Here is a 27,545-nt window from a genome sequence, read left to right as displayed (position 1 = left end):
CCACAGAAAAATCTAGAAATTTCCGGTTGCCTTCTATCTTCCGTCAGGGCTGCCGTGCATTTCCGGTGTGTAAGTTAGAAGAACAATCATGACCCACAGATGCAGCACCGCCTGAAGAAAAAACACAACAAAACAAAAACTGATTAAACACTTTGAATGTATTGTCAGACGATAAACTATCCCATGTGGTAAAAACCAACAATGTTGTTGTTTTGAGACCATTTTCAACTAATAACATGAATAGGCGATATGTCCAGGGTCAGCAGCCCTCATGACCCAACTATAGGGATAATTCATGATAATTAATGGATGGATAAATGTGCTCTTAATGTAATGTACATTTGTCTCCAAAATATTGATTTGATTCGTGTTTTATTACTTTTGTTTGAGATAGATTGGGTGTAAGGATAGATAAATACATCTCCATAATGTTTCCTTATTGTTGCTTATTCTAGATTGTTTGTTACTAATATCATTTTAAATAAAGATTTAATACAGATTTGAAAATAAAAAAGTGACTTACCACGTGACAGACATACCACGTGACATATCACGTTTTGTAGCCATTTCTTTACTATTTAATTTGTATTTTTAATGTTGAAAGTCTTCTTGGGTGTTTTAAAAGGCGTTGGCAAATAAAATACGTTATTATTAGTATAATTATTATAACACGGTCGGTACAGGAAATAGTGTCACTAGCGCCCCCTTCATTTCCGGAATGAAATAGTCACATTTCCATGTAAGGTATGAGACTGACAGTGGTCCGTCCCCGCCCCTTTCTGTTTGCTGCAGCGTGGTCCTTCTCCCCCAAACTGAATGATCGCTCCACCCACAGTTAGCAAGCTAAGATGCTAACAATACTAGCTTTCTAGAGTCAATTAATTGTTGAGGAATAAATTGTGACTAATTCCACAATTTAAGGAAACGTTTGAAATTACTATTTAATTTAACAGTTTTTTTTTTTTTTTTTTGCTGAAGTTCAATGCATTATGCTTAAAATTATGTGTTAGAAATAACATTGTTATATGCATCACATCGTATTATTTCATTAAAAAGATGAATAAATGTTTATTTTATATTTTAAATAATAGACTTGAGAATTGTATATTTTTTTGTCTTAAGGTTTGTGGCGAACAAATTTAGCCTTTACATATTTTCCTTACAGGCTTTCAGACAACCTGAAAGACAGCGCGGAGGGCAAAAAAACCTTTGACGTGCAGGTATCCCATGATTCCTTTCCCAGTTCTCCCTCAGCCATAGGGGTTTCCTGTAGCCCACCGGTCTCCAATATAACATTCGCCTATAACTGTGTGTCCCCCTGTCTATAGTTGTTTCGGGGGCTTTTATTTGTGCGGTTAAGCCATAAAACTGGAGGCCGCTTTCTTTCCTTTGCTGGTGAGTAAATCAGTTCTTGAGCGCCGCAGCTGCTAACCGAACTAGCACGAGGCTACAGAGTTAGCTGCTTTTAGCTAATTTAGCTAGTTTACGTAGCGGAGTATTTCACATGAGCGCGTTCGCAACTTGCCAAATATGTTGCTACTACAGCACTGGGTTGTATTGTTTTTACTGCATTATTACCGCTGCTAATGTAGCTACTGGATCGACCTATTTGGGAAACAGTAAACAGTGTCCTCTTTGTCACTAATAAAGCAGTTTGTTTCTTGGCTCCAGGTTTTTTCAGGATGTCTTACTCTCCTCCAATCAACCGCCCTCCGATTGGCATCCCACAGCTGCCCCCTGGCATGCCCCCTCCTCAGTATGCGGGCTTTGCTCCTCCGGTTCCTCCAGGTACTAAGTTGAGCACCTGCCAGATGTGTTATTTACATTAACAAGACATGTGCATGGGAAATGGATAGAAACACAGAAGCAAAAGTTATCGGAATGTAAACACGGTAAAGTAGTTTCAGATTAGTTCATAAGTAATTAAAGACACAATAATGATAATTCAGAATATTGCTGAAGCATTAATGAACTTTAACACGTTTTGGCCAGTATTAAGAACACTGAAGATTGTGGTTGTAATGTGAAAAAAATTTCAAGGCCTCTTGCAAAAGTCGACACTACTTTAGCCAGGTATTGTATGAATTTGATATCATACCTTCAGCATCTCACAACAGTTCGATTTCTGGTCAACTTTGTGTGTGCTGTAGACTTTGATGAACATCCAGACTGTAAAATGTAGTGTCTTATTTTGATGTGACAAGGTTTCCCCCAGAAAACTAACCAAGCCTGGTGGTTGGGCGCTAGGACAGTCACTCATTCATTTGTGTTTTTGAATTAAAAAAATGTTTAAAGTTGACAGAAAATTTCACCTGATAGTTATGTGTTGTTGGAAGATTAATGCTTGAATACCGACCATAAAGTCTTAAAAAAAAATCTAAAACAAATAAGCAATACTTACTCTGGTGGGGGCCCAAGTAAAGCCTGGTGGCCCGCCAGGCTTATAATACCCTGGGGGAAGCTCTGTGGGAATTAGCAGCTAGGCTTAACTTCATTTTCATCCTCGTTTTCAGGGACTCCCATGATCCCAGTGCACATGGGTGTAATGGCTCCTGCACCCACAGTGAGTAAAAAAAAAAAAAAGATCCCACTAACCATATATACATTTTATGTTAACAATATTATTTTATATGTATGACCTAAAATGTGCACTGGCTGTCCAGGTGCTGGTCCCGACCACAGTTACCATTGCACAGAAGCCGGTAACCACGAAGAAGGACCCTGTCCTCATCAGAGCCAAGGACGCAGAAGAGGGCGTGGGCCCCACCACCACCGTGTTTGTGGGGAACATCTCTGAGAAAGCGTCTGACATGTTGGTCAGGCAGCTTCTAGCAGTGAGTTCTCCATACGTCGCCGATCTGTCAGAATTAAACTGACGTCTATTTTCTTTTTTCTTTTAAAATTGTTCCAGGCAAGGGTAGATTTGTGCCTTTTAATTCATTTGCGTGAAATGTAAGAAGGATTGAATGGCGTACACAATTACGGCTCAAAAGTTTAAAATATGGTGGGAAAAGTAAATAATTTTTTTGGTCACTCATTTCAGAAAGTGAAATTCATATATATGTACATTACATATGGAGTCAAATATTTCGAGGCTCGACTTCTTTTAATGTAATTTCACAGCTTCTGAATCTTCCCCAAACTCTACACAATACTCTCAAGGCAATCGTTGTTTGTGCAACAAATTTCTTTTACTTTGAACTACTGAGCAACAGTCCAGGTGAGATGCGGTTGACTTTATGTCTGCCTCAGAAGGGGCTGGACACGAGGAACACGTGTAGCCTTGTGTAAGATTTTACTGCGTGTAGAGACTCTTGTTGTTTCTTTTTCACAATATTATAATTTTCAGAGTCACTGAATTTAGTCATCCTATATTTCAGCCTGTCTGTATAATATTTGACTCATTGGAATTAGAAGGGCCCACTGAAAATTAAAATTGTGCATCATATTCTAGTTTTTAAAACATAATCGAAGGCTCGTATTATATATAATCATCCCACCGTGGGAAAAACGGTGGGATGATTATAAAAAGATCTGAAATACATCCTCAAAGTCCAAAATATTCTGACATTGATGTCCACGATGGCTGCTGGCTGGGATTGTTCATCCGGTGGAAAAGTTGTTGATAAGTAAATAGGTTTTCTCAAAGGCATAAAACACATAATTTTTTTGTTCTCCGTCAAAACAGAAATGCGGTATCGTTTTGAGCTGGAAGAGGGTCCAAGGTGCTTCTGGGAAACTTCAAGGTAATATAAACATAACTTTACTTTTAATTTCTTCTTCGTTAACATATATTATGCTGCCCAGTCCTGAGACCTATTACTATTAGAATAGTTTACTCATGTTCATGTTGATGCTGTCCTTATTATATTCTCTCCTTTTTGATGCTTTTAAAATAAGAAAAACGAGTTTTTGTTGTTTTATGCAATCCAAAAATAATAACGGACTTTTTTCCGCTCATTTTGGACATAATAAATCCTTTCTGCCCCGTGACATCTGGAAGCTTTTGGATTCTGTGAATATAAGGAGCCTGAATCGACGCTCCGAGCTCTCAGGCTTCTGCATGAGCTGCTCTTAGGCGACAAGAAGCTGCTGGTCAAGGTGGACGCTAAAACCAAGGCTCAGCTGGACGAATGGAAGGCAAAGAAGAGGAGCGCCAATGGGGTAACAGACCTGAAGCGAACGCTTGTTTGACTTTGATCCTTTTTTAAAGCATTTTTAAAAGTTTTTCTCCGGCTTTGACGCCCAGGGAACCACAGAGGGGCCAAAAAACGACGCGCAGGATGAGGAGGAGGTTCTCGATGAAGAAACTGTGCGCCGGGACCAGGTTGTGAAGGGGGCGATCGACGTCCTCATCCGAGAGTACTCGAGCGAGCTCAACGCTCCCTCGCAAGACTCCGACGGTCAGCCTCGCAACAGAAAGCGCAAAGAGAAGAAGGAGGAGGTAGTCAGATAATGAACTCTTTATTTTGGTCATGAAATTTTCCATCCCTGGTCTGTTTCCAAATCCGTCTTTACCTTTCTTTTAAGGACATCAACGCCATGGAGTTGGAGGATGACAAGAGAGACCTCATATCCAGAGAGATCAGCAAATTCAGAGACACACACAAGGTAGCGTACCAACTTGCCTCTGTTGCTATGTACATAAGCAGAAAACTTATGTTTGTACTTAAAAATCCCTCCACAGGAAGTGGATTCACACTTAATAATCTGTTAAGTATATGTTAGCTTATGGACACAGTGTTTAAATTCCAAATAAACCTAATCTACTGATTAAACCTCACCAATATGGTAGAGTTCATTTGGTGACTAGAGCAAGATGAATCTCACTGTGTCGGCTTTGGAAAAGGTTGCGCGGATAGGACGCAGGTAAACTCTTTCTTTTCTTTTCTAATCCTACTGGGCGCCCCCTGCTGGAGGGTTTTGCAGAGGGGCAACTGGCTCTTATTTCATTTATTTCTGTGTCTTTGTCATTTCGGACAACGTTGGGGTAAATTGCTCCATTTAAGCTGAAGAAGTAGTTTTATTTAATTCGATACGTGTCGCACCGTGTCGAGTTTAAAACTACCCAGCAGCCCAGTGAACCTCTGCACGTCCTGACATCCGTAAATCTTTGATCTGTGTTTGAGTACACACAGAGTCTAACCACTGCCTCTGTTGCTATGTACATAAAAAATACATTCCGTTAGTCAACAATAAAAGTGAGAGGTGCATTTTTAAAATGATACAATAGCTACACAATTCTGTAGTGGATGGGTGGATCATTTAACTGTAACAGGTAACTTAATATTCGTGTAACAAAAATGATATCAGTCTAATTAAATCGAATGTATTGTTTATCTCTCTAAAATGAATCTAAAATTTCTCCTAAATTGAGCTTAAATTGCAAACTTCATACAAATGAATAAGAAAATGTGTACACAACTCTTCAGTTGGAAATTGAAAATATTGAGCTTTAGGAATCAATAACAAACCTACTATTAACTCATTTATTTCAGTTCATATATAATCGCAATAAATAGAATTTCAAAGGCACTCTGCAAAACAAGCATATCCAATCTATGTATAAAAATAGTGAGTCTGTTCAATTCAATCTAATAGACAGATTCAAAGGCAATGACATGCATTACAATTCAATTCGGTTTATAAAACAATAGTCAGAGGTGCTTTTTAGGGAATAATTTTTGTTATTAAAATGTTGATTATAGCATCTTTTTTTGTTGTTTTGGGTTCTTATTGAGAAATGCGAATCAACAGGTCAGAGCTATAAAAATCTCCAAATCGGCCACAAAGACTCCGATTGGTGCATCTCTAGAAATAACTTTTTTTTTTTTTTAAGCTTATGGTGGCTTAAAAAAAAAAAAGAAATCGCATCCAAACAGAAGGTCAAACCAGTTTCAGACACTCACATTGATTTTCAAAAGACCGGCCTGCAGAATAGCACATTAAAGCTGATATTTAAAAGCAGACCCAGTGGACCCATTGATATGACCTTAAATACAGTTTAGATGAGGATATCCGTCCTGTCCCGATGCAGACATCCTGGCTTTTGTCTTCTGTGTCATTTGCATCAGTTGACGCATTAACAATATCCAATCATGAAGGGCATTTGTGTTAAGTAGCATTGTGTTGGTCTAGCTATAACTGATAGACGATAACATGTAGCAACCACTTTTTTTGTTTCTTGTGCTCTTTTCATTACCTGTCAGATCCAAATTTCAAACAATTCTTTAAGAAAATTATCATAAACTTTTATAAAATCTGAATTTGAACTCTGGATCTGCCGGACTTGCTATTTTTTAAACTGGATTGGTGAGACCTTAGAGGCACAAGGAAGTCGACCTTCAAGTAAGATGGCTTCCCTACTTTTTCTTGTGTCAAACAATGAATTTAAAGGAGTTGATTTTGACATTTCTGTCACAGCAAACTGTTTCACAGCTATTTAGCATATTCTGACTTCATGATTGATCTGCTTTTCCTCCCATATCAGCATTCCCCCCAATGTATTATCAGTCTGGCGGGCCACCAGGCGTTGCTTGAGCCCCCGCCAGGCTTAGTATTACTTATTTAGTTGTCTCTTTAAAATGTTTGCATTTTTTTGACTTTATAGTTGATGATTAGGTATTAATCTGCCAATCTTTCAATAACATATAATTATCAAGTGATATTTTCAAATTTCCTGTCAACTTTAAACATTTTTGTGCTCAAAAACACGACGGGTCGCTGGACGAATGACACCCCAACCCCCGGGCTTAGCAAGTTTTCTGGGGGAAACCTTGCATATGTAGCTTGCCGTGTGTGTAGGCGGAAAGAAGTGCTGAATCCGTAGGTCATCACCTGAGTGAAGTTGGCCCCCCCACCTTCTTCAAATTAGACAAAATTGGTGTCAATCAACTCGGCTACGTTTGTGCTGGTTTGTGCAGCAAAAATTTTCGTTTGTGCCGCTATCATTTTAAAGATATAAAGAAATGTTTTTAGAGGTCATCAAAGGTCAACCAGCCCCCCACCTTCTTCAAATCAGACGAAATGGGTGTCAATCAACTCAGCTACGTTTGTGCTGGTTTGTGCAGCAAAGATTTTCATTTGTGCTGCTATCATTTTAAAGATATTAAGAAATGTTTTAGAGGTCATCAAAGGTCAACTAGCCCTCTTAATATCTTTAAAATGATAGCTGCACAAATGAAAATCTTTGCTGCCCAAACCAGCACAAATGTAGCCGAGTTGATTGACACCCATTTCGTCTGATTTGAAGAAGGTGGGGGGGCTGGTTGACCTTTTGACCTTTACCCTTTCCTTAATATCTTCAAAACCGAAGCAGCACAAACAAAAATCTTTGCTGCACAAACCAGCACAAACGTAGCCGAGTTGATTGACACCCATTTCGTCTGATTTGAAGAAGGTGGGGGGCTGGTTGACCTTTAATGACCTCTAAAAACATTTCTTTATATCTTTAAAATGATAGCGGCACAAACGAAAATTTTTGCTGCACAAACCAGCACAAACGTAGCCGAGTTGATTGACACCAATTTTGTCTAATTTGAAGAAGGTGGGGGGGCCAACTTCACTCAGGTTAGGTCATCTCCTACAAGCTGCAAAACTATAGCTCCAGAACAAAATGCCATTGTGTTTGGTTTTAGCGAGAAGCAAGAGTTTACGTCTTGTTTTGTGAAAAGACTTTTGATTATTTGTGCAAAGTGTAAGCATGATTATTAGGGGAGCACCAATAAATTGGACCTGAGTTCCTTAAGTTTTGGCGATTGGATGATACAGACATGTGAAGCCGATTATATCTCTCTCTGCAAAGGTAAAAATATATATATATATATATATATATATATATAATTGACCACTGCCCACCAGGTCATGTCTACACGTGTGTGGTTAACAATCGTCGCCCCAGCTGTGGCCAACTTAGCAACTTTGTCACCATGTTTAGCAACTTATCAGACAAAAAAAAAAAATCAGTATTGGCCAAAATCGTAATCGGCAGGTCAGGCTTTTTTTAAATCCCAGAAGACTGCACCTATACTGATTATGTAAATTTGGGGGAAAAAATAGTAGTCCTAAAATAAGCCTCTGTCCTCTACGCTGCAGCGAGGCAGATATCTCTTACACATGCTTTCCTGTATCTCACATAATCATGACAGAAAAAAATACATTGGTACTGGTTATGTCATTTATTTAAAAGTGGGCCGTTTGCCATGTAAAGCCGTGATTTATATTAATCCACTTGGCACCCTTAGGTAAAGTCAGAGCGGTCCATTACGTAGCAGCGATGTTAAGTACGCTGCGCGTTCAAAGCTGACTTGGCAGCTTCTCTGACTCTAAAAGCTTTGTAAGCAAAGAGCCCATTTAGGATAAAATCTCCTTCCTCAATAACACAAAGCAGACTGTAGTAAGTCTTAGTGTTTATCCTTCTGTCTGTTTGCTGTTTGTCTGATAAAACCAATGTCAATCATGTATTTTTTTTTTTGTATGTTTTTCAACTAGCAGTTTGTCCATTTGTATGACTGCACATTGATTTGGGGAAAACAAGCAGGCAGATATGAATTTGACCAATATGTTTTTAGCCCACAGCCGAGTTGTTATTGAAATAGCCTCTTATTACATCAGAGCATAATCGCAGATATCCTCTGCTCACTACCCAGTTACTACTCCACCTTGTGAAAGCGTTCATGCTGCTTGAGCTTTTTAATGTCGTTCTGTGACGTCACAGCCACCGACAAGCTTTTTATTGGGGTTTTATATAATAGACTAACACAAAGCAGTTTATCACATAGGCAGAGGAAAAATATTGCATTGATACTCAGAGACAACATTTGAACGTGGTTCCCCAGGAGTCTGGGTCTATAGAATCAAGGGGTAATAGAGTTCAGTTGATGGTTTTCACATGAGTTTAACCTGAACTGAGAGGTAAATGGGGCTGAAATGATTAATCCGATTAGGCCTGTTGCGATAAACGATAAATCAATTAATCGCACGATAAATTAAAACTATCAACTTCATTTTAATTATCGGCATTATCGTCTCTTCTGGCCTTATTCTCTTTCTATTGATGACACTGAATAAAAAAAGGCTCAACTCCGGTGCTCTCCACTGACATCTCCCTTCCTCATTTCCTTAGTGTAAAGCCCAGCGCACAGGACACGATCTTAGAGCTGTCTGCCGATTGTCGGCCCAGTTTCAAAACCTGACAGACCACACATGAGCCGACAGAAATCCTAGGTATAACGGTTCGATCGGTTCGTTCCTGCCTTGTGGTGTAAAACAATGGGCACAAAATAATGGCTACAAGTCCAGTGAACTAATTTTAAAACCCGACATTAATCAATGCTTTACTACAATCTACCTGCAATGTATGTGGCTAGTGTCAGCGTAAAGTCCTGACTGAATGAAAATCATTATAACCTATTTATGTCACGTTAACAAAGAACAGCTGAAAAGTGACCGGTTTTATCAACTGTGGTAGCAATTTGGCTCCAACTCCTCCTCTTGTCATTTCTATATTCTTTGCATGAAATGTTGAATAAACATTAATGTTGTTTCCACGTATCATCTCCAATATCCGCTGGACTTCGGGTGGCGCCGTGTCAGCTGTTTGGGATTCCCCTCCGTAATTTCCCCTCAGAAAACATGGAGGAGAATCCACGCTTTCTGACTGGCTGCCTGTCACATTGAACCGGTTGCGTTAAGCTCCCAGTCGGGGAAAACCCCTGATTTAGATCGGAGACGCCACGCTTAACACACCACACATTACAGGATGATCAGTTATAAAATCGTAAGCGACAATATTAGAACGGTTCTAAGATTGTAATAAGGGAAAAATCAGGGCAAAACTCATGTAGTGTGAACTATTGCATCAGGTAGTCGATGTGCCCATTTTCTCTATTTAAATCTAATTATTACTTAAGGGCAACATAAAATACAGACTTTATAATCTGCACTTTTTTGGTTAAATGCAGTATTTATTTCCACTTTGGCTTTATGTTGTTTAGTTTTTATTCAAGTACATTTTTTGTTAATGGAGACTAAGAATCCATTTTGTTTTTGGTTGTTTTGTTTATTTTGTTTATCAGTTCCAGTGTTTAGTGTTCTTTTGAAAATAAAGTGTATTCATCTTTGGCCGGAAATCACATGCATTATTACATCATTTCCATTAAATCAGTGTAAAAAGGTCTTCAAACAATATTATCGTTTATCGCAATAATTTTTGAGACAATTAATCGCTCAGCAAAATTTGTTATCGTGACAGGCCTAAATCCGATTAATTGTGACGAATCGATTATCGAAATAATCGTCAACTAATTTAGCAATCAGTTAATCATTAATAGGAAAACAATTCCTCAAGTTTCAGTTTTCGTTTCACGCTGTTCAAATTCTGTAAAAAAAAAACAAACAAAACAAAAAAACAAATTAGCTCTTCACTGTATTGATGTTAAGTCGAGCAGAAAGGTCTTCATGTGTTTGTGTTGAAATGATTATTTTTGCTGCAGATGCGTCCTTTGCTACAAATGATCGAGCGTACACTTATGTTGTTGCATTTCAGGCAAGAAAATGTTTTATTTTCTTATATGATGAAGGAATTGGGCTATTTGCATCTTTAATGTGTTTCCAATATTGTATAAAGAAAGACTTGATTGAAAAGTCTGCAGATTTTTTTTATCTGGTCAATCATCAGAATAATCGACATATTGATCGATAACTAGGAAGAATCGTTAGTTGCAGCCTTAGATTTAAATCCGTCAAACCTGCCGTAGCGTTGGACCGCTCCTCCTGGTGGAAACTACAAGGCTGGGAAGACTTCCTGACTCAAGTCAGAGCGGCCATCTTGTCCTTGTAGGATGTCAACATTCCCAAAACAGGCAGTCTAAACTGCTTTCTTCAGCATCATGTGGTGGTTGTGTGTGGGATTTTGTGTGTGTGTCAGTGCAATAACGTTTCTGATCTTTAACGTCCTTTGACAAATGTTCCTCTTTTTTTTTTTTTCTTTCTCCTGTCTGTCTGCTGCAGAAACTGGAAGAGGAAAAAGGGAAGAAAGACAAGGAACGACTTGAGCTCGAGAAGGAGCGGAGGGAGAGGGACAAGGAGCGCGAGCGCGAGAGGGAGCGGCGCGACCGAGAGAAGGAGAAGGAGAGGGAGAGAGAACGGGAACGGGACAAGGAGCGGGAACGAGAACGGGAGCGGGAGAGGGACCGAGAACGGGAGCGGACGAAAGAGCGCGAGAGAAGTCGAGACGTCAGCGAAGCGCGCAGCAGGTCGAGGTCAGAGTTTTTGATGCTTCAACAGTGTGAGAATTGTTGGCGTAAAAACCACATTATTGAACGGCTGAAATGGATTAAACGTCAACCCATTCACAATCTGGTAGCTCATGGTGTAGCAGTGTGAAACACCAATTTGAGTTCGAGTTTCAACCGTCTAGCTGCTGAACTTTTTGTGAATCTTGGGTCTGATGGTTGAAACTTGAACGCAGTTGGATGTTCCTACAGGGAGATGTTCCCAAACACTCATCAGAATTGGGCTTTAACGGACAAAGCAGGCTGTGAAATCGACCTATTGGAAATGTGTGAACTATACCTCAGAGTTCCAGCTCATTTTAGCAACAAATGTATTGGAATATACACAACACTGTCAAGACAAGAGGTCAAAAAATCACCCAGGATTATGGCTGAAGCTAGCGGATCGCTACACAAAGTTGCTTAGTTACATTAAACCAAATATTAATAGGGGGTTTATATAAATATTTTTTCAGGGTCTAGACTTTAATCCGTTAACTTTGATTATTTACTTATAGATTTTCACGCAATTAATTGGTATTTCTTTTTTTTAATTTACATTTAAAAGTTAATGATGCTCCACCCAGGAGAAGGAATAATTCAAATTCAGTAATAAAGGCTTCAGATTCAATTACTAAAGCTTATAAAGAGTGCATGTTAATGTTTCATTGAAATTGCGTTTGTGCAGCAAGGAGCCATAAACAGGAAAATCTGTCTGAATGCCTCATTTGAGCATTTAGGAGGTTAATACTGGGCGCCGCGGTAACGAGTAGCCATTCTCAGAGAAGCAAAACAAATCAATGCTTTTTGCTAGTTTTGCTGATCTAAACATCTGCGACTTCGCAGTTATGTCCTGAATTGACAATATTGTGCGAATATTCTGAAATCGTCTTTGCAGGGAGAGAAACAGAGAAGATAAAAAACGAGACCGTGACGAAGACGAGGAAGACGTTTACGAGCGGCGGAGACTTGAGAGGAGGCTGAGAGACAAAGAGGCTGCTTACCAAGAAGTATGAATGCGACGTCTCTCTTTTTGTGTTGCACGTAATTGATTACTCACAGGAAGATGTGTTAATCGTGTGTTTTTGTATTTTTTTTTTCTTGTGAAGCGGCTCAAAAACTGGGAGATCCGAGAGAGGAAGAAGGCTCGCGAATACAACAAAGAAAATGAGAGAGAGGACGAGAGGCGGCGTGAAATGGTACACATCATGCACTAAAAATAAATGTTTTTTTGGGGGGTTTTTTTCCGTCAACTTATTTGTGGTTTCATGCATATTCTTTTTATTTTTGTTTTATGGCATTCTCAAAATCAGATGAAAGAAGCCAAAAGACTGAAAGAGTTCCTCGAGGATTATGACGACGACAGGGACGATCCGAAGTACTACAGGTTGATCATCTCAACTCGCACTTTGAGATGCCGTGTTTCTGCTCTGCTGTCGGAAACAGAACAACACACAATGGCCCATCTATTTGTTTTTCTCGTCCTCAGAGGCAGCGCTTTGCAAAAGCGACTGCGTGACCGCGAAAAGGAAATGGAAATGGACGAGCGAGATCGAAAGAGGGAAAAGGAGGAGCTGGAAGAGATTAGACAAAGGCTGCTTGCTGAGGGTCACCCTGACCCAGATGCAGAGCTGCAGAGGGTAAATCCTCCTAAACGATTCATTAACGTAAAGTTTGACCTATTTTTCTCCTAAATTTGATGAAAATATTTAAGTTTTCCAAAGTAACTTTGTGTCCCATTCATTTCCAAATGTAATATCCTCCGTCATTCATTTGCTACTTTGCGCCACACTGGTTTGTAATTTACCTTGAAGCATGTTCACTTCATGGAGTTGCTAACAAATCTTACTGATGTAGGGATTCATCATGACAAATAGATTAAAGTCACATTTAAAAACAACTAAATCATTACTCCTGAAGAAGAAAACACAATGCTGCATTTAGACAACTCAAGTTTACCATTGTTTCCTAATACGCATGTAGTACTGGAAACAGTTTGAATCCTTTTTATTGGGTGTTAATTCATGCCACTGATTATCTATTTTGAAGCTGCATAAACATTAACATTATATTATACTCACTGAAGTAGTGTTTGCAATGCTTTTCATTCATCTAATTGTACAACAGAGTTTTAGGACCAGGCTAGGAAAAAAAAAAAATCCTTTACATCATAATATTGGTCATAATACTATGAGAAAAAAATCGTAATATTACAACAAAAGAGCGGTGGGACAGTAGTCACAATCAAACAAGAATGTTGCAATGATGTGAGAACAACAATTAATCCAAAATAACATATTAAAGCCAAAGCAATGCGAGAATAAAATCATATTACCAGAATGAAGTTATAATATTAGGAGAATGCGGTAGCACTGCTACACGAAAAATAAGAGATTAAAATGAGAAATGTTGAGCATTTTGTGAAGTTACTTTGGTATCAGTTTTTACAACTGAAGAAATAATTGATCTTTTAACACATCGAGATTAAATTATTATCAGTAGCAAGATTTTTGAATGATTGTATAATTGACCTGAGTCTATTTTGAAGAAAGAACTCTATATATATTTTTTTGCATTAAAATGACTTTTTCCTGGTAATTTTATGGCTCTTTCCCCCTCGGTAACATTGTGTTTCTGCTCTGCTAACGTCATGACTTCATTCTCCTTGTATCCTTACTTCGTTCTCATGATTTAAAAAGTCGTTTTCTTAGTCTGGCCCTATTTCTCTGTTGTAAAATTGTAACAATTTTCTGCAGGTCGAATGTTGAAAAAGGATAAAAGTTAAGGATAAAACATTATACGATTAGAATTCAAAATCCACCAGCAATGTAGCAATAGGTGGATTAAATGGCAGACGGGATAAGAAAATGTTCTTCAGTCCCGATTAGACTTGACTTGGGCTTGCCTCTCAGAGTCTTGAGACATAAATCGTTGTTGGTGGAAGATTTTACACTTGACTTGGACTTGGCCTAAAAGACTTGAAGCTTAATTTTGACTTGCTACTCAAAAGACTTGAAACTCGATCTGGAAGAAAACTCACTTTCAATGTCTCTGCTTTGGATCCCTGCAGATGGAGGAGGAAGCCGAGCGCAGGCGGCGGCCTCCTCTGAACCTGGAACCTGAGGAGGAAGTAAGCCAGGAGAAAACTCACCGCGACCGTGAACTGGAGCAGGTTCGCGAACGTGAACGCCACCACGAACGCGACCGCCATCACGAACGCGACCGCCACCACGAACGGGAGCGAGAGAGGGAGAAGAGAGCCTCTGAGAGACCCGTGGAGCCAAAGTCCCAACCGCCCCGCCAGGATTCAGACGAGGATGACGACAACAATGACACTAACGTCAACGAAAGACACGAGGACGACTTCCGTGACGGCGAAGACTCACTAGAGGCCAAGCCCCAACTTAAGCCCGTAATGAGACCAATCACCATTGCCCCATCAGTTTCTTCTGCTAGTGGGAACGCGACTCCTAACACTCCTGGGAACGATTCCCCCTGCGGCATAATCATTCCAGGAGAGAACACCCCCGACCTCCAGCCTTTAGAGGAACATCGGCCCAAGATCGGCCTCAGCCTCAAACTGGGTGAGTGCAACAGCAGACCTTAAACACAGCCTTAAAAAGTCTTAAATTCATGTCTAGAAATGAAAGCCTTAAAATGTCTTCAATTTAGATTTAAAAATCACAGGTCTTAAATGTTGTTCTGGCTGGACTGTTAGTTTTGGATGTGTAGTTTTTTTTCTTATCATGGAACTTTTCCTGCTGGGAAAGGTTTGAGTGGTGTACAGACATCTTCATCCCGTTTTGTGACTCAGTAGAGGCTACCGCTAACTAGATGCTAATATACCCTTGCTAGCTAGCTTGTTAGCTTTCTGCGTCTATCATTGGTAAGTGTAAATTTACACTTTACAGTGTAAATGTATTCACTTGCTCACATAAGTTGCTAACCCATTTGATGCTACATGCATCCAAAAAGCGTGACACTTTTATATGAAATATGAGACTTTCTTTTCTACATTTCTGTTGTGCTACAAGTCTTACATTTTGGTCATAATGATCTTAAAATGTCTCAATTTTTTTTTTTTACATTTTTTTATTTGGTCTTAATTACATTAATTACAGGTCATACATTTTGTCTCAGCAAGACTGTTTAATTTTCTACGTGTAGTATTTTATTTATTTTTTTTGTTGCTCTTATGGAATTTTTCTGGAAAAAGTTTGAGTCGCATGCAGACATCTTCACTGCGTTATGTGACTCCAGATGATTGAGGCTACTGCTAACTAGCTGCTAAAGCCTTTGCTAGCTAGCTTTTCTGTGTCTGTTTGGGGTAAATGCAAATTTCTCACCATTTGGCTGGACTATGTTTGTTTTTCCAACCCACAATTCCAGAAACATTCTGTGCAAAAAATAATGCTTCCAGTCACTATTAGCAGTTTTGCGATTTCTAGATTGTAATTTTTAACCCTATTATGGACCAGGACTCTGTGACTCTGTGATAAAGATTGAATTGAATTAATACATATATACAGACCAAAAGTTATAGTTTTTTTTTGTAAATTGAATTCAATGTGTCATTAAAAAGTCTTAAACTTGACCTGCTAAACTCTGCTGTAAACACAAGGTGCCTGTTCCTGCAGCGTTCAGACAGAACAAAACCAGTTATTCATTTTCCTCCTGCAGGTGCGACCAACAGCCCCAGTCAGCTCAATGCTGTAAAGAGAAAGAAGCTGGCGGCGGTGGACAGCGTCTTCAACAAGTTTGACGACGAGGAAGCGGACGAGCAGCCCCGCAAAAGGAAACTGGTTCCCCTGGACTACGGTGACGATGACAAGAGTCTGGGACTCGACGGGGCAGAAATTTCCGCCGCCAAGGGCAGCAGCATCAACACAGAGGAGAAGCGGAAGCACATCAAGAGCCTTATCGAGAAGATTCCCACCGCCAGGCCGGAGCTTTTCTCTTACCCGCTGGATTGGGCTATGGTCGATTCGGTAAAAACAATAGCGCATTTAAAAAAAAAATATATATGTATATGCGTAAATATTACCGTTTATTAAGTTATGGGATATTATTCTTGTGTGTTTTCTAGGCTCTGATGGATCGCCGGATTAGACCGTGGATTAATAAGAAGATCATTGAATACATTGGGGAGGAGGAGCCCACCCTGGTTGATTTTGTCTGTACTAAGGTTTGTAATTATTCACTGAAATGACTGTGAACAACTAGCATTTTTCCAGACTTCATTATCAGTTTGCTTCTTTTAGAAGATAAGTTTTATATATATAAACAGCTTACAGCCATGGCTAACTCTGGGAGCCAAGGTAGAAAAGCCTTTTCCCTATAGTCCAAAAGACTTTTTTTACTCCAAAATGCAGCCAGAATGAATGGCTGCATACATTCTGGCATTGTATGATTGCACTTATGGTTGAACATAAGTGCAATCATTTGCATATTGAGAGTCTACAGAGGCTGATAATCTCCCCACTCAGCTCCCACATCACTGTTGAAACTTTGAGTTTTATGTCCAATCCACATGAATTACGTGACAGAAATTAATTTTCTCACTGCATCTTTGATTCATTTTGTCCAGCTGTAGGTCTCTGTCCAATCAGAGTCAGCTATTGTGTAGTTGGTGCTTTTAATCAGTTTTCAGTTAATTAAATCCAAGTCTATGGAACACAAAATGTTACTAAAATCACTCTGTCCTTCTAAAATCTTTCAGAAAATTGTAAAAGTGCATCAAATCGTATCGAATTGTATCATTTGCCAAATATCGTGATACATATTGTATCTTATCGTGAGATTATTATTACACCCCTAAAATATATATATGTATATATTTATATATATGGAATGCTTCTTTACTTCATTTGTTTTTCCATTTTATGTCCAGATAATGGCACACAGCACTCCCCAGGGGATCCTTGATGATGTGGCTATGGTATGTTGAAATGTTTCAATATTGTCTCAATTCCCCAGTATTGCACCTTTAAAGCTTCAAGTAAGTTAGATTAATAATTGTCTACAAAAATGTATATAACAGAAAAAGAAATCCATATCCAATTCAGTGATTGATGCAGGACATTTCACTCTTTTTTGCCTGTAGCTTTAGTTATTGGAGCCATCTGCTGCGAGACATTTCCTACCGACTCTACAGTCTGCTCATAGTTATCCATTTGAAAAACTGGCTTTTATTACTACGAATAAATTAAATATGCCAGCAGAAGGTCACTTAGAGCGCTAGTGGTTTGGCCAGGGATCATAATCTGTTATATTTCATAAGAGCCAGATGGTCCAAACATGGATCAGCAGCAGAATAAATGGAAACTGGCTGTACTACAAGGTTTTTAGAAAATAATATACAATTAATTAAAATATTTGTGAGGTTTATCTACTTCTGTACACAATTCATAAGGAAGTAAATTGATACATCACACTTCAAGTACTTCATTACATAGGCATGGAAGGAAGGTAGGAAGAGTACGTTGAGTATGAAAAGTGGATTTTATCATTTTAGACATCAATATTTAGAGTTTTTTTTAAGTTCCTGGCTGAGCTGCTCTTTAAAAGGTTTCTTTCACCCACAGTTTATTATTTATTTAAATCAGGATTTTAAAGTGAACTTTTGGTTCTCAAATTTATCCTGAGCAAAGGTGTTTATGACCTAAAAAAAGGAGCAATGAGACAGCTGGCTTTTTTAAGAGAATTAAAGTGGCACAGTACAAAAATAGAGGTGGGTTATTATTGTATCGTTTATCATGTATCGTGATTTATTGTTGTTACAGTAAATTCCAATTGGTGACGTTTAAATACCCCTAAAACTATTTTTATCCACCATTTGTTTAATAAAAGTCTATCAATAAATTTTAAAATGATTAAATCCATTTCCTGTGTGCAGTTTAGTGAAACAAGTCGCACTCCTTTATGCGACAGGTCCCATACAAAAGTCATATTTTACAAATGTTTCTCAAAAGCAGTACTTGTGTTTGTTTGGCTATGACTGCTGTGTTATGCTGTGATACAGCTACATAAAAAAAAATGCATATGTCGTCACTTTTATCGCTACCGCAAGAGTACCACAAAATATCGTGATGACATTTTAAGTTCATACCGCCCAACCCTTCTTAAAAATGTCATATTTTGACAGCTGATATTGATTTATATGCTAACAAAGTGGTGCGACTAACTACAACATTTTTAGAAAATAATTTGAAAAGATTACCAAATGTAGAAGTCTCGCTCAAAACAAATCCTTTCTACTGTGTGAGCGCTTTAGGATTTCTAAATGTAGAACTCTAGACATGTGTCTTGGCAGGACTGTCCGTTTTCGTTTGGGTAACTCGTCACGTTTCACTTGAATCTTCCCCTGATCTCGTTTCGTTTTAGGTTCTCGATGAAGAAGCAGAAGTCTTCATAGTAAAAATGTGGAGGTTACTTATTTATGAAACAGAAGCCAAGAAGATTGGACTGGTGAAGTAAAGACTATGAACCCCCCCCCCGAGCTTTCACTGCAGCTAGCTACAGTTTGTCCTCCGGTCCTCCAGACTGTAAATACGTGCTCACACTCCTCTCCATTCCACCTGCAAGGAGCTGCTACCTTGTACGTATGCGTGTCTGTGTGAGTGTATGTGTCTGTATGATAAAGGTTCCAGTTTGTGAGCAGAGAGTTTGCACAAACCTCAAGCATGGTAAAACTTTGGTTTTATTGTTTTGTCATTTTTTTCTTTTCTTTTTATTGGCATTGTTAGAGAAAAAGGCAGTTGCATTTCACTGCCTGCTCTCCAGGTTGTTGACATTGTACATACTGCTTTGATTTGCTAGTGTTCTGTGAAAGCTCTGCCCTGACAGGTGAACTAATAAACATGCTTTTTAAAAAAAACAACCACCAAGAAACAAAAGTTTAAGTGTTTGGAGTTTGTTTTTGCTCTTATTTTGTTCCTAAAAAGTTAGCCATCTTTCAAACCTAAAATGGAGGTCAATTTGACTGCATCTATCGTCTTGTACTTGATAAGAATGAAAATCTGACATTTCTAGAATAATATTTTGGGCAAGTTGTGATGTTTTATGGTCAGTTGAACTTGTTTCTCTGCACATATTAAACTTGATATGTATGTTGATTTCACACAAAAAAAAAAAAAACAGATATTTATATAAAATCTGACACAGTTCCAGTTGGATGTCTATCCAGTCTTTGCAGGCGTTCTTTTTTTTTTTTCTACTTTCAATAAAATCCTTGAATTGTTTCCCCCCCCCCCCCATAAGTATCACACAGCAGCTTATTTGAATGACAAAAACAAGAATATTGTTATACATACAAGCTCTCGAGTACATACAATCTAATATTTGGATCAATGTAAATTGTAGAGAAATCATACATCTTCTGACCTACAAAAAGTTTAATTTCTGGTACGTCCTGGTCTTTAAGCCTCTTCCAGTAGATTGAGATAAATTGGGCTATCAATGCGTTTCTTGAAAAACTAATGTATTGAATTCTACCAATTCTGCCTGGGAAAGAAAGAAAATATCCATAATTATCCCGTCAGAAGGTAGCTGTGATATTTTTGCCAGCTTTAAAAAGTGTCCACCTCCGCCCCCCATGCCTGATTTTGGCATTAAAACTAGTTTAAAATGTGCCTTTTTGAACTAGACTATTTACAGCCCCGAAGACATTCAAACCCATAATGAGTGTAGGTGAACTATTGACCAGAACTTATGGATTCAGAAATTTATTTAAAACGTTTTTAAAATAAATTAAAAACCAAACATTTTTCACAGTAAAATTAATTCAATGAAAGTATTAATAATAAATTAGCTATAAATATGTTAATCAAATAACATTTTTAAAGCGTTTACGTTATTCGTAATTTTTTCCAAAAACGTAAAATCACCATAAAAAAACATTTTTACATAAATGTAAATCGCTTTACATAAATGTAAATTTAAATCGCTTTAAATTTTCTCTTTCCTCCAACGAGTCTCGCGGGTACGTGGCAACCTCCGCGGTAGAGTTGTGACCCGGAAGTACTTGACGGGCACTACAACAAGAGGATGTTCTGTTAGCATTTCTTTTTTGTTGTTGTTGTTGATTCCTGCTAAACACCTCGAGAAGTTGCAATATAATTTTTGACCAGACACCCAAACTGGAAAAGATACATCTCGTAGCAGCACGATGGAGGACTGACGTGGTAGCGTTCCAGTTTTCTTTTTGTTTCCAAACCCGTCACTGAAGCTAGTTAGCATTAGCGTCTCTATTGAGGCCAAAGAGGCTGCAGTGTTCCTGGTACTTGTGTTTGTTTTGGAGTCTGACAGACCATTATTCGCAGACTGTTGTTAAATTATCAACCCTTCTTGAGGAGTGGCTACGTCCAGGGCATGGTGGTGAACCGTGAAAGCTTCCGGTTCTGTGCTGAAAGTTTAACTTTGATGGTTTAGCAGTAGGCTAGCTGAAAAAGGAAAGTGCAGCCATGGACGATTTTAGCTCGATCAGCCTGCTGTCTCTTGCGATGTTGGTGGGATGTTACGTGGCCGGAACGATACCTCTTGCCGTCAACTTCTCGGAGGTAAGTTTCGAACAAATCTAGAACAATGCAACAACGACCTCTTTCAGCTTTAATGGAAAAGTTCAGCTCCAAAAGTATTGATTCCTCCCCACCAGAAACTCTTAACAACATAACGACTGAATGAATAGTGTTTGTCTTGTGCTGAGGTTCTGTTCGTGACCGTGTGTGTGTTTTCTTTCTCCCCCCCCCCAGGAGAAACTGAAGCTGATCACCGTGCTGGGGGCAGGGCTGCTTTGTGGAACAGCGCTAGCTGTTATCATTCCCGAGGGAGTCCACGCACTTTATGAAGAGATCCTTGAAGGTAGAGCGACTGAAAGACGAACTCAGTGGCTTCTGTTTGGTTCCCATCACACGTGGTCATGCAAGAACTGGCTTTGAGTCAGCTTATAATCATGACTTCACTCTAACGAGCTTGTATGTAGATAAAAACTTAGAGGGTTACATTATTTTCATCGTTGATCGTTAAGTTTGTAGGGACTCTAAAAGTCTCCAACATAATAAATTAGTTGGAGTTTTAGTGCATGGGGCTTTGCGAAAGTTTTCAGAATCCTTTAAATTTAGCTTATTATTTTGACTTGTTAAAACCACAAACTCGTGTGAACTTTATGCGATACATTAGATTCTACCATGTGAGCCGTGTATCTCTGCTGTCCCTAGGCCTGCCGCGATAAACGATAAATCAATTAATCGCACAATAAATTAAACCTATCAACCTGATTTTAATTATCGGCTTTATTGTCTCTTCCGGCCCGTTTCTCTTTCTGTTGATGACACTGAATAAAAAAAGGCTGAACTCCGGTGCTCTCCACTGACCCTCCCTTCCTCATTTCCTTAGCATAAAGCCCAGCGCACACAACACGATCTTAGAGCTGTCGGCCCATTTTCAAAACCTGACAGACCACACATGAGCCGTCAGAAATCCTAGGTATAATGGTTCGATCGGGTTCGATCGTGCCGTGTGGTGTAAAACAATGGGCACAAAATAATGGCTACAAGTCCAGTTAACTGTGTGATCTGTCAGGTTTTGAAAATGGGCCGACAGCTCTAAGATCGTGTCGTGTGCGCTGGGCTTTACACTAAGAAAATGAGGAAGGGAGATGTCAGTGGAGAGCACCGGAGTTGAGCCTTTTTTTATTCAGTGTCATCAACAGAAAGAGAAAAAGGCCAGAAGAGACGATAATTACAATGAGGTTGATAGTTTTAATTTATCGTACGATTAATTGATTTATCGTTTATCGCGACAGGCCTATGCCCATATCAATGAACAATTACATATAAATACACAAGATTATAGCAAAGTGGTTAATTTCTCTGTTCCTATTGGCAGATTGATGTTAAAGCATGTTAAAGTTTTAACATCTCTTTAGTCATTATTCTGTCTCACAGAATCCCCCCAAATCTGTTGATGTTTATGACTGCAGCTCAATTAAACGTAAAGAAGTGTTTTTGCACGGGGAGGGGAGTGATAAAAGTAAAATAAACTAACCAACTATTTGGTTGTTTAAAGGAACTCATCTGAGAAATTGAGCCATTTTTTTCCTGACCACAGAAAGTTTTCAGAAAAAAACATCTCTTTCCCAAAAGCTCAAGAGAAACGCATTTAAATTTCTGTTTTTACTGGAAGGATGGGCTCTTCCATGTATGCAGTCAGATAGTCTTTTTTTTTGTTAACATATTAAGATTATATACTTAGAGAAATGACTCTGACACGTACTTTAGTAGGCACAATAAGAACTATTTGCGTCTTTAAAATGTTGAGATAAAGATGTCAATGCTTCCCTGGCTTAGGAGAAAACACACGGCCGTGAAAGCAAATTAAAGACGCAGCCGGTACGTTTGTCCTCACACATTTACTCTGTAATGTTGCTTTAGGAAACACAACAAAAGTTTGTTCCGTGTGCTTTGATTAGCAGGTCTCATTACCTGTTCTTTGACGCATTATGTGTTTTAGTTTATTTTAAAGGAGCGAAACAAGCAGTTTGGAGATTTCTACAGAAACATTTGCTGCTTCGAAAGTGAAAAAGCTCAACTTTTGCAAGTAAAGCACGTCATTCCGAAGCTGAAGAACAGAAGAGATCTATTTGAACTTAATACAGAGCATTTTGATGGACTAGCTACATCAAAAACAACCCTTGGTGTCCAAACATGTCAGATATCGGACATCTTTATCAATTTGAGTCTCAGTTTAGAGTATTATTATTATTATTATTGTTATTGTTATTATTATTATTTCATTAAACTTTGATTGATCCTCGAATGATTTCCACGTTTTATAATGATGGCACATAATTCAGTGTATGTTAATGGGCAAAACAGCACAAAGTGGAAGGAAAATAACACATAAAAATATATCTGATAATAATATTCAGCTTCTAGAGGAACTGCAACCTGATAGATACAGCAAACTCTATAATGGAATAGGTTTTTTAAGGCATATTGATGTCTTAAAATGGCCCAGTCAAAGTCAAGAGTTGCGTCTCTCCATCTTATCTCACGTTTGCAGAGATGTGGCAAAATCCCCCAAAGACTCGAAGACGCAAACTTAACAAAAGGCCTGTTAAAGTATCGACTCTGAATGCCGCACTTTTCAGATTTCCAGTTATAATTTGCTTCTGAAAAAAATATGAATCATTTTCCTCCCACTTTGTTATTTTGTGCTCTTTTTTTTTTTTTTGTTGCTATATCACATTAAATAAATAAAATACATTGCGGTTTATTGTTAAAAAGAAAAAGAATACTTTTGCAGTGGTTTTATTTGAACTTTGACCTGTGTAGGACTTATTCAAACAGAGTAAAGTTCAGCTGACTATGGTGAACAAAATACCAACGACTACCTGTTTTTATATCTATGTTTATACTTGCATTTGTCTAGCTCTCTGACTTTCGCCACTTATAATTCGAGGTGCTTCTTGTGCAGTTTTTTAATCCCAGTCGCTTGCGTACGTTTGACATTCACCGGTCCGTCCACGTTTCCTTCCACGCAGGCGCTCACCACAGCCACAGTCAGGCCGGGGCGGTTGAAGTGTCTGAGGCCAAAGCGGAAGCGGTGGCGGCTCTGGACGCCACGGGGAAACACGAGCACGGCCACGAGCAGCTGCACGCCTGCATCGGCGTCTCCCTGGTGCTGGGCTTCGTCTTCATGCTGCTGGTGGACCAGATAGGCAGCGCTCATGTTCACAACGCTGAAGGTCAGCAGGAGGAAACGTCAGCTGGTCAAAGTGGCTGACGTTTCATTAGCTACTTCAGCTGGTAGCCGGTGAAAATGTGCAGAAGCGATCGTTTGCGCCAGTTTGTCTTCTAAAAGCAGATATATTTTTGTTGCCCATCTTAGATCCAGAGTCGGCAAGAGTCAACAGCTCGAAAATCACCACTACCCTGGGACTTGTAGTCCATGCTGCAGGTAAGTCGTCCATTCATCTTTTATCAAAGATGCAGATGTTCGAAGGTGATTATTTCCACTTCGGTACCACTTTACAATAAGACTCCCCTTATAGATGACTAATAAATAGTTTATATATATATATATATATATATATATATATATATATATATATATATATATATATCTTATCCAGTCATAAACACTTTATAAATCATTATCAATTGTTTATTATGCATTAATTAAGCATGGAGACCACGTGCTAAAATATTACCGATGCTTGTTGTGCTTACAGGTTCTTTAGTAGAAAAACTCTTGATAAAAGAACAGACTTGGCAAGACGCCGATAGATTCTGTCTTCTTCTCACCCTTAATTAACGCATAATAAACAGTTATTACTGATTCATAAAGTGTTTAAAGATGAACTAACATATCCATGAACTACTTATTAGCTTCCCGTAGGATAATAAAGGGAAGCTTTGCTGTAAAGTGACACCTTTATTTTTTCCCAGTAATCTTGCAGCTGTAATTTAGTGGATCAAAGCACAATTTATTTGTTTACAAATGACACTTCTGAAGTTTTAGTTTTGATGATTTGACTCGACTAAATGGACTCGGATGCTGTGTTGACGCTTGTTTCCAGCTGACGGAGTGGCGTTGGGAGCTGCTGCCTCGACGTCTCAGACCAGCGTTCAGCTCATTGTTTTTGTAGCCATTATGCTACATAAGGTAACAAAAAAACCACTTTTTAAAATCTGTATTATATATTTATTTGCTATGCATACGCCTGTCTCAACAATCTGTAAATCAGTTAATTTCATCATAAATTAAAATCTGCTGTTTTGTTTACCTAATCCATTTTTTTTCTGGTTTCTGTTGTGTGTGTGTGGCTGTTATTTTTAGTTTCTTTATTGTTTTTGGTTGTTTATGTATTTTGGAAGCTTAAAACATCTTCCAGTGCTAAGTGTTAAAGTTTATTGATCTTTGAGAGCGCAAAGTTGCAAGGCTATTATCTATATGTTGGCTGAAAATGGTCTCAAAACAACAATATTACCGTTTAACGTCCAGCAGAACTTGCTAACGTGACGGGCCTCGTTGTAGCGCTACGTTTCTACCTTCTCTCGCTTTTTTTGTTTCTTTTTGTTTCGCCAGTATGTGGACGTTTTAGTGCTCAGAAACAACAGCAGAAGAAATCTGCTCCGAGATCGGTTTACTCTGCTGTGAAACTGCATTGCTCTGCCCTCTAACCTGCAGGCTCCAGCGGCTTTCGGCTTGGTCTCGTTCCTGATGCACGGCGGCCTCGAGAGGAACCGCATCCGCAAACACCTCCTGGTGTTTGCCTTGGCAGCCCCCGTTCTTGCCATGCTCACGTTTTTAGGCCTCAGTCAGGTGAGCCGCGTTTGGGTTTACGTTTGGGTCGAATCTTTGCCCACGGTGGTAATAGAAATGTTTTCCGTCTGTTGACACGTGGACCCCCGTTTCAGAAAATCCTCAGAAACTCAGAAAACTATTTATCCGCCATTAATTTTGGCCATGCTAGCTAGCCTTAGCATTCGCAACAGGCTACGTTATAGTGAACCAGCTGTAGTGTGGGAAAGAGGGAGTGTGTGAGCAATGAGTACATGAGTGATTGACAGCGCAGAGACCCTCCCCCTTTCTCTGATTGGTTGTTTCTAGTTAGCACTGGGAGAAGGCAGAGGAGCTTTTTTATTTTTTTCCACAGATTATCCGTCTCACTCTGCTGTCTCACTCTGCAACACATTCACGTGTTGTAGAAAGTTTCAATGGGATTCTTCAGCTTCCTGTTCCACACCGTTCTCACGTTTCTTTCTTTTCCCCTTCACAGAGCAGCAAAGAAGCCTTGTCGGACATCAACGCCACCGGGGTGGCCATGCTCTTCTCCGCCGGCACCTTCCTCTATGTGGCCACCGTTCACGTTCTCCCCGAGGTTGGCGGCGGCGGCCACAGCCACGCCCCCGCTGCCGGGGGCAACGGCGGGAAGGGACTGAGCAAAGTGGAGGTGGGCGCTCTGGTTCTAGGCTGCCTCATCCCTCTGGTGCTGTCGGTCGGCCACCACCATTAGACCCGCGGAGTTGGGCCCCCGGGGGCCGGACTCTGGACACGTGTACAGAGGGAAAGACGCTGGAATCGAGACTTCAGACTTTGCGCGTTTAAATTGTCTCGCTGCTGGACCAGACGGATGTCGCTGCAGGGACGCCACGACTCGATCGACAGCCGGAACGAGGGGAGTCAGAGCCGAGTCAACCAAGGGACACAGCGATGTTTTATCTGTCGACACAATACGTATACTTTAACTCTACCTGAAATCTGAAGTTGAGACGTCAATTTTTTTTTTTTTTTTCTCCCCCGTTTAGCTCAATGTGTTTGGATCCAAGCAGGTTAGCGTTATCATGCTCGTTTAACTTTCCCGCGTCGGTTTTATCGTCTTTTTTTTTTTTTTTTTAAACCGGGTGACTGTCGTACAGTGAGATTTGGTGATGGTTGAGCTTGTGATTTATTTTTATTTTTTTGCTTGTGAAAATCATTTTAAAAAAAAAAAAATATATATATATATACATATACCTGTACAGAGTGTAAATTTCTCTGATTTCCTTTTTCCAAGTGCCATAATAAAGAAACCAGTAGCAGAAGACGGCGGCGGCGCCGTGACAACCATGCGATTGGGGAAAACCCAGATGGACCAGCTTGCAAACCTCTGGGTTTCAGGTGTCACTTTATCAATCAAGCTCTTAAACCTTTCAGAAAGCTGAAGTGCTTCTCGGCGCCTGCGTCCGCTCCCTGTTCGGCGCATGGACTGCCGTGAAAATCACACGCAAAGGCCGATCTTTAAAGACGCCCGCCATTTTTGTTACGTCGCTTTTTCTTTGTTTATGGTTTCTCTTTCTATCTCTAATGGTTTCTTCTCCCTGTAAAGCTTACTGTAAATGACAGCATTCTGTACATATTTGTCTTAAGTGATTGTAGAGTTCAGGTGGAGGGCATCTCGAATGGCAAACGTGTCTTACGGGAAGGAGAAATACAAAAAAACAGCATCTTTAGGGACCATAAGCTCAGGAGAATAAGAGTATAATGTCTGTGAAGAACTTTTAACGTGTTGGACGCTTCTCTCACTAACAAGACAGAGCAGTAAACCAGAAACGGGCGGTAAGGATCTGGAGTTAAATTGCTTCGTTTTGCTGCGGTGAAGCCCGTAGATGGTGTGTACGGTGTAACACTTGTAATGTGATTCCTAAATGCGGATCCGTGAGCCCCCTGCTTCTACTCCAGTCCCAATAAAACTGAAAGTCTGTTCAAATCTGAGCCGGTTGCTCGTCT

The 27,545-nt window shown here is 39.5% G+C and overlaps 2 protein-coding genes across 2 annotated transcripts; both read left to right on the top strand.

Moving 5' to 3' along the window:
- Nucleotides 1-1,228: 1,228 nt before the first annotated feature.
- On the top strand, nt 1,229-19,168 carry LOC102218996 (RNA-binding protein 25-like). Its single transcript, XM_023352609.1, has 18 exons — nt 1,229-1,395; nt 1,672-1,788; nt 2,514-2,563; nt 2,664-2,834; nt 3,689-3,746; nt 4,004-4,164; nt 4,250-4,444; nt 4,531-4,611; nt 11,011-11,261; nt 12,172-12,283; nt 12,383-12,472; nt 12,587-12,660; nt 12,763-12,913; nt 14,344-14,857; nt 15,954-16,261; nt 16,360-16,458; nt 17,164-17,211; nt 18,657-19,168. Exons 2-18 carry the CDS (start codon nt 1,683-1,685, stop codon nt 18,747-18,749), a joined length of 2,562 nt encoding a protein of 853 aa, XP_023208377.1. The 5' UTR covers nt 1,229-1,395; nt 1,672-1,682; the 3' UTR covers nt 18,750-19,168.
- Nucleotides 19,169-20,290: 1,122 nt separating this feature from the next.
- On the top strand, nt 20,291-27,530 carry slc39a9 (solute carrier family 39 member 9). The gene is made up of 7 exons (XM_005810652.3): nt 20,291-20,830; nt 21,023-21,131; nt 23,815-24,018; nt 24,162-24,230; nt 24,853-24,938; nt 25,464-25,598; nt 26,056-27,530. Exons 1-7 carry the CDS (start codon nt 20,735-20,737, stop codon nt 26,290-26,292), a joined length of 936 nt encoding a protein of 311 aa, XP_005810709.1. The 5' UTR covers nt 20,291-20,734; the 3' UTR covers nt 26,293-27,530.
- The last annotated feature ends 15 nt before the right edge of the window (nt 27,531-27,545 follow it).

The sequence above is a fragment of the Xiphophorus maculatus genome, chromosome 19, assembly GCF_002775205.1.
Source record: "Xiphophorus maculatus strain JP 163 A chromosome 19, X_maculatus-5.0-male, whole genome shotgun sequence".
Lineage (NCBI taxonomy): Eukaryota > Metazoa > Chordata > Actinopteri > Cyprinodontiformes > Poeciliidae > Xiphophorus > Xiphophorus maculatus.
Note: the sequence above shows the minus strand (reverse complement) of the source record. Positions and strands in the feature narration are given on the sequence as shown.